The 7,343-nt window shown below is 43.7% G+C and overlaps 1 protein-coding gene across 1 annotated transcript; it reads left to right on the top strand.

The window, feature by feature from the left end:
- Window positions 1–1,221: 1,221 nt before the first annotated feature.
- On the top strand, window positions 1,222–4,007 carry CCDC89 (coiled-coil domain containing 89). The gene has a single exon (XM_026015264.2). It carries the CDS (start codon window positions 1,350–1,352, stop codon window positions 2,460–2,462), a length of 1,113 nt encoding a protein of 370 aa, XP_025871049.2. The 5' UTR covers window positions 1,222–1,349; the 3' UTR covers window positions 2,463–4,007.
- Window positions 4,008–7,343: the final 3,336 nt, after the last annotated feature.

Below are 7,343 nucleotides of genomic sequence, written 5' to 3'. Positions count from 1 at the left end.
AAGGCTTCACAGAAGAGACGCTTCTAAACCGACCGCTGTTGCGGAGTACATATGGAGAGCAACAAGGGCCAAGGTTGGAAATCATTCAGGTGAGGAGAACACCTGCAAACATGGCCAGAGAGCTGGTCGGTTAGGGGAGCTTCAGTGGTTGGGTTGGACTAGGGCATAAAAAGTCAGGTCCTGAGGAACAAGAGGCTGGAGAGACCCCAGAGCTCACAATTTTAAAAATTATAACTTGAAATGTTCAGCAAAATTAAGCTTTCCCTTACCTTTTATATAATATTTAAGCTAAGAAAGTCCTTTCTGACCCAGAGAGTTGTTTTGTTTTGTTTTTTTAAACAAAGATTTTATTTATTCATGAGAGACACAGAGAGGCAGAGGCACAGACAGAGGGAGGAGCAGGCTCCCTGTGGGAAGCCATATGCTGGACTTGATCCCAGGACCCAGGATCATGATCTGAGCCAAAGGCAGATGCTCAACCACTGAGCCACCCAGGTGCCCCTGACCCAGAGTTTTTATACTTGCCTTTATTTTCTTCTAGTTTCTATCTTTAACACTTGGATTTTATTTTACATGTTACACTGAACAGTCTAGTTCATCTGGAATTGGTATATGATGGTAGACGACCCCCGGATCTTTTTTCGGTTTTAATGTTTTTCGTATCTACATTGTTCATGAAGCTGCTTTCTGTAATCTTATTTTGCTAATGGGTAAAAAACAGGGAATACTGAATAATAAGAGGGTTTCCCAGCCGAGGACAATGGTAAGGGAAACAAAGGAAATTCTCATTGGGGTTTGCTCTCTGAGCTGTGTTAAACACTGCAGGTGCAACTCACAGCCACTTAGGATCCTGGCTCTCACAGCAGCACTGCTACTTTGTTTTTATAGATTGCAGATTGTTAAGGAGCAAAGGTGTTTCCACAGACGGTAATTTATTCTCATGATCACTGAAGGGGCGAGAGGGAGGAAGCATATGTCACCGTCAGCCCAATTTGTTTACTCCTCCCAGAAATTAGGTAGAGTCAAGTTTTTTTTACCCCCTGAGCGGGCTGGAAACCTAGCGAGCTTGGCATCTCTTCCCTGTCCAGGACAGCCCGACACCGGCTGGGAGCCAGAGCTGTGATTTGCTAGAAGGCAAGCAGAAGCAGGGCAGATTGGTTCTGGCCTCCCCCAGATCTGCCTGTTACTTCACAGCATTCCGGGGACCTGCCCGCCAATCACAGGGCTCCTTGCTGGGAAAAGCAACTGCTGCGGGGAGCGCGGGGAGGCCCTAGCAACGCGCCGAGGCTTTTGAATCCGCGGGGGAAACACTGTGGGGTCAGCGGCTAGTGGAGGAGGCCTATGCGCTTATGCCTCAAGAAGAGAAGCCTCTCAGGATGGACCCTGCGCCCACTGAAGAGCCCTTAGAGAAGCAAAACAAAAAACTAGAAAAGCCGGAAGAGGAGATGGAGTTTAAGGAACTGGACGGTCTGAGGGAGGCCTTGGCAAACCTCCGGGGGCTGTCTGCGGAGGAGAAGAGCGAGAAGGCGATGCTTTGCTCCCGCATCCAAGAGCAGTCCCAGCTCATCTGCATCCTGAAGCGGAGGTCGGATGAGGCCCTGGAACGCTGCCAGATCCTGGAGCTGCTCAACACAGAGCTGGAGGAGAAGAGGATGCTGGAGGCCGAGCAGCTGAAGGCCAAGAGCCACCATGCCCAGAAGCTGGAGGAACGCTTTATGACCCTGGCAGCCAACCACGAGTTGATGATACGCTTCAAGGACGAACACAAGAGTCAGAACGTCAAGCTCAGGGAGGAGAATGAGAAACTGAGGCTGGAGAACAGCAACCTGTTCAGTCAGGCTCTGAAGGACCAGGAGGCCAAAGTGTTGCAGCTCACTGCCCGCAGCGAGGCCCTCTCCAAGGAGCTGGAGACTCTGAAACAGAGGTGTGCTCAGGATGCCTGCCAGGCCCAGGCCAGAGAGAAGGAGCTGCTGGAGCTGCAGAATCAGCAGGCCTGCGCCCACACCAAGGAGACAGAGCAGCTGCGCAGCCAGCTGCAGAGCCTCCAGCAGCAGCAGCGGCAGGCGGTGGAGCAGATGGCAGAGGCAGAGCGGGCACACAGCAGCCTGAACCGGGAGCTGCAGGCCAGGCTGCAGACGGTCACCCGAGAGAAGGACGAGCTGTTGCAGCTGTCCATGGAGAGGGGCAGGGTGCTTCAGAACAAGCAAGCAGAGATCCGCCAGCTCGAGGAGAAGCTGGAGACAGCAGATGTGGCCAGGAGGCACGCGCTGGAGAGGTTTGAGCAAGAGGCAGTGGCCGTGGACAGCAACTTGAGAGTCCGGGAACTTCAGCGCAGGGTAGATGGGATCCAGAAGGCCTACGACGAACTCCGGCTGCAGTCTGAAGCCTTCAAAAAGCACAGCCTGGATCTTTTAAGCAAGGAGAGAGAACTCAACGCCAAACTCCGCCATCTCTTTCCATAGGAACCATAGGAATCCCAGTTTCCTCTTTCCTCTCATTTAGAATTTAAATATTTGTGCCATAGCATTGCAAGAGAAAAGTTGGTATTCCATTTATTATACTTTAAAGCACAAAGGGTGATTCAAAGAAAAGCCACTTTACTGTGATGTTGTGGTTTTTACTATTGTAAGGGTAGCCCTAATCTTCAGTCCTACCACCTAAATACACAAGATGTATCAGATTTCTTTCTGTGCCTTTGAAATCCTAAATTTGCTATCATTATCTTAATCTTCCTCCTAACTTATTCATTCTCAACCCAAGATATCTTCAAAAATCCTAGTATTTTACATTAGCAGCTGTGAACTTAAGTGAACCTTCTATGTGCAATGAGATGTACTATTGTGAAGACAGTTTTGCATAGCTCCCCCTAGTTGATAGGTAGACTTGTAGTCTCCCTTAGTTGAAAATATAAATTGTAACAGTTAATAGCACAATAAAATAGCATGGAGAGCTTGCAGAAGAAAGTATCTGATTTTGCAACTGGCAAACAATTGCTTGCTTCACCTGCTTTACAGCAGTATCCTTTTGATCTTATTTTGCTTGCACTAGCTTGGAAAACAAGGATTGAAATCATTAAGGTCTTTATCAAAGTAGGCAAACTTTATTACAGTCATTCTATATGAGCAGTAAGATTCAAATAAGTGAAATCAACCAGTTTTCATCTTTCCTGCAAGCTTAGATCACTTTCCATTTTCTTGGGGTTTTTTTTCCTTAATAAAAACAGGATTTAGAGGTGCAGGGATGCAAGTATCAGTAGTTTCATTTAATACTGCATAATATGCTAATAGACAAAGGGCCCCAACTTAGGGTAATAAGTCAGAGCAGACTGGGTATGATATATAAAGAAATGCATAGTGATTGTTTTGTTTCTATTAGCCTTATTTCCTTGCAATTAATTTTTCCTTTTTTATTTATTTATATTTAACTTTTTCCTTTTTAAAAATCATCTAAATGAAATATATATGTATACTTACAGCATGTTTGTAGGAATAACTATGTAGATATATAAAAACATAATAGTTATTACATATATTTATGGAAAGTTCTTAAAGAGGCAGTTATAAAAAATATACTGTGCTTCCTTATTTCCCTATTTTTAGTCAATATGTAAACATACCTTTCAAAATAGATTGTAATATAGTATTTTTCTTACCCATTTGGTGTCAAAGTTCCCAAGAATTACCTAATAATTTGGATTTACTAACTTTACTTAGTATCTTTTTAACAAACAATTTTTGAGTGTCACTTTACCTTAGGCAGTTTTTTAAAACCTATTTTTTCACAATCCTATAAAATTGTGGTATTAAATACAAATTCCAAGAAACCATGCTGTTGGCTTGAAAGGACTATTTACTTGCTCTTACACATTACCAAGAATCAGAATATAGGAGCTAATTTAATTATAGCTATCCCTTATTGAGCTCATACTATGTATCGTGCTGAAGCACTTTGAATGGCTTGTTTTACTTATTTAATCCACAGGATTAAATTACCATTGGAGAAGGTCATTATGTTTATTTCTGTTTCAAAGAAGAGGAAACTGGGATTTGCCCAAGGCCACTTGATCACTGGGAGAACTGGGATTTTGATGACAACACCCCACTGAGTGCCAAGAATAAGCATGAAGAAGCATCCTTTCTGCCCCGTCAGAGCTCCCACACAGTGGAGTCTAGGGGCAAAAAGCAATTACGTACAATGTAATGTGTTTTCCCAAGAGCTTTATAAGATCACAGCAAGTAAATCCAGACACACACACAGCAGCTAACTCTGCCTGGGGTAAAGCTCAGGAAGGTAGAGAGGATTGAATGGCAGGGGTGACTAACATAGGAGTTGGTATGTAAGCTGGTTCTTAAATAACTAGAATTTTACCGGTATAAGAAAGGGAGAAAGGTTTGAGACAGCATGGAGTAGAAAGTCATAGAGTTAAAAAGTATATATGTGTGTGTGTGTGTGTGTGTATATATATATATATATATATATATACATATACATATGTACATATACATATATATTATTTTGGGGGGACATCATAGTTGGAGGTTCAGAGAATCATGTCTACAGATAAGACTGGAAGAGTAAATTGTGGACAGAACACAGGGAGGCTTGAAAGTTGGGCAGACCCCTTATAAAAGGAGGAGAAAAGGGTGGAGGGGGGCAAGCGAACAAATACAGCCACACAGGTCAGCCCTCTTTTCCCAGCCCGGTTTGGGCATCTTTGCATGGGGTCTGGTATGCATGCGTGCCAGCATCCGTTTCTTTCTGCCACCATCCCCCCCAGCCCTTTGTGCCTGTCCAACCTCCACCCTCAAGCTCCAACAAGTTGTCCGGAGGTGGTGTAATTTGCTGAAATTTTATGCCCAATCTCTGCGGAGGCAGCAACTCCTGGGCAGAGGCAAGGTGGGAATCAGAAACTGGCGTCCTGGTATCGAAGAGTGGTTTAATAGAGGGCTTAGCCCATGATACCCCTCTTTAGGTGGGGAAGGGTGCATCTAGAAGAGTGCAGAGAGGTGGGTAAGGTAGGGGGACAGGGACGTATGTCCCCTAGAACATGGGCTCAAAGGAGGGGTCTCAGGTGCCCAGGTCTGAGGACAGTACTGTTCAGTCATGCTAAGGCATTTGTATTAGGTTGTACAATATGAAATTGCCACTTTATGGGTAATCAATGATTAGCTATTGACTATTTCTTGATCATTCTAATACTCTTTTGAAATATAGTAAAAGGAAAGTGAGTAATCAGAAGAGAGGGTCAAAGATGGATGTCTACAGAATTGAATCAAACAGCCTAATGTGGAGAACAAAGGTAAAAGAAATGTAGGAAAAATTAAACTTCCTTACAACTTAGAGCCATTGACAAGTACTTGGAACAAGGAGAGTAAGTTTCTTCCAGGAACTCAACTGCCTCAATACTTTGCTAGAGGCAAAGGTAACCTTAGCTGGACATTAGCCTGACCTCCAGGATCCTTTAAGTCTTCTTTAACATATAAAAAATCCCTTTGGGGAACCCTCTTACACTGTTGGTGGGAATGTGAACTGGTGCAGCCACTCTGGAAAACTGTGTGGAGGTTCCTCAAAGAGTTAAAAATAGACCTGCCCTACGACCCAGCAATGGCACTGTTGGGGATTTACCCCAAAGATTCAGATGCAATGAAACGTCGGGACACCTGCACCCCGATGTTTCTAGCAGCAATGGCCACAATAGCCAAACTGTGGAAGGAGCCTCAGTGTCCACTGAAAGATGAATGGATAAAGAAGATGTGGTTTATGTATACAATGGAATATTACTCAGCAATTAGAAACGACAAATACCCACCATTTGCTTCAACGTGGATGGAACTGGAGGGTATTATGCTGAGTGAAATAAGTCAATCGGAGAAGGACAAACAGTGTATGTTCTCATTCATTTGGGGAATATGAATAATAGTGAAAGGGAATATAAAGGAAGGGAAAAGAAATGTTGGGAAATATCAGGAAGGGAGACAGAACATAAAGACTCCTAACTCGGGGAAACGAACTAGGGGTGGTGGAAGGGGAGGAGGGCGGGTGTTGGAGGGGAATGGGTGACGGACACTGAGGTGGACACTTGACGGGATGAGCACTGGGTGTTTTTCTGTATGTTGGTAAATTGAACACCAATAAAAATTAATAAAAAATAAATAAATAAATAAGAGATTTTATCTAAAAAAAAATAAAGCTAACTTCCCTATTTGGAAAAAATAAATAAATAAATAAATAATCCCTTTGGAAACTTCCTTTATATCCACCACCAAGATATATGTTAGCAATCATCCTCCAAACATATAGTCCACTGATAAACATCTGAAGGATCTCATGATTAAGATTTTATTTGAAAAAAAAATAAATAAATAAAAAGATTTTATTTGACAGTAGTGAATGACATTATCCTAACAGCAGCCAGCCCTTCCTGGAAGCCTTGTTTCCAAATTTCTTACAGACTTAAGATCTCTAATCCATTCCCAACTTAAAAATATATAATCAGTCTCTTCCCACAATCCCACTGCAGATTTTGCCCACAGATCCTGTCCCCGTGATTTATTTTATTTTTTTTTTATAAATAAAATCTTTTTTTTTTTTTTTAATTTTTATTTACTTATGATAGTCACAGAGAGAGAGAGAGAGAGGCAGAGACACAGGCAGAGGGAGAAGCAGGCTCCATGCACCGGGAGCCCGATGTGGGATTCGATCCCGGGTCTCCAGGATCGCGCCCTGGGCCAAAGGCAGGCGCCAAACCGCTGCGCCACCCAGGGATCCCATGTCCCCGTGATTTAATAAAACCACCTATTTTGCACCAAAGACGTCTCAAGAATCCTTGACCGTTCCCAAACCCCAACATTTCACACCAGAGCCCAAAATATGGAATAAGAATGTAAGAAGAATGTGAACCTATCATGTGTCAAGTGCTTTTCATTTCAGCCACATACTAGGTCTTCAAAGAAAGTTCATTTATCACTGTTAACAGATGAAAAAAGTGAGATTCAGGGAGGGACTTGCCCAAAGCCAGGGAGCTTTGCTTGGGGTGGGGTGGGGGAGGAGAAAGGTTTGAACTCCACTCTCTATAGCAGGGCCAGCCTCATAGGTATGTCACTTGCATGGTGGCCCCACATTTGGTTTAGTGCTCTGCTGTCACTGTCTAGAGAGAGAGAGAGAGTGCGAGAGCCAGAGCGTGTGATTGGGAGTGGGGGAGGGGCAGAGGGAGAGAGTGAAAATCCGAAGTAGGCTCCATGCCCAATATGGAACCTGACATGGGTCTTGATCTCATGATCCTGAGATCATGACCTTAGCTGAAATCAAGGATCAGAGGGGGTTTTTTTTTTTATTTTTTATTT

This window comes from Vulpes vulpes, chromosome 11 (assembly GCF_048418805.1).
Source record: "Vulpes vulpes isolate BD-2025 chromosome 11, VulVul3, whole genome shotgun sequence".
Classification (NCBI taxonomy): Eukaryota; Metazoa; Chordata; class Mammalia; order Carnivora; family Canidae; genus Vulpes; species Vulpes vulpes.
This window is presented reverse-complemented; position numbering and strand designations above follow the sequence as displayed.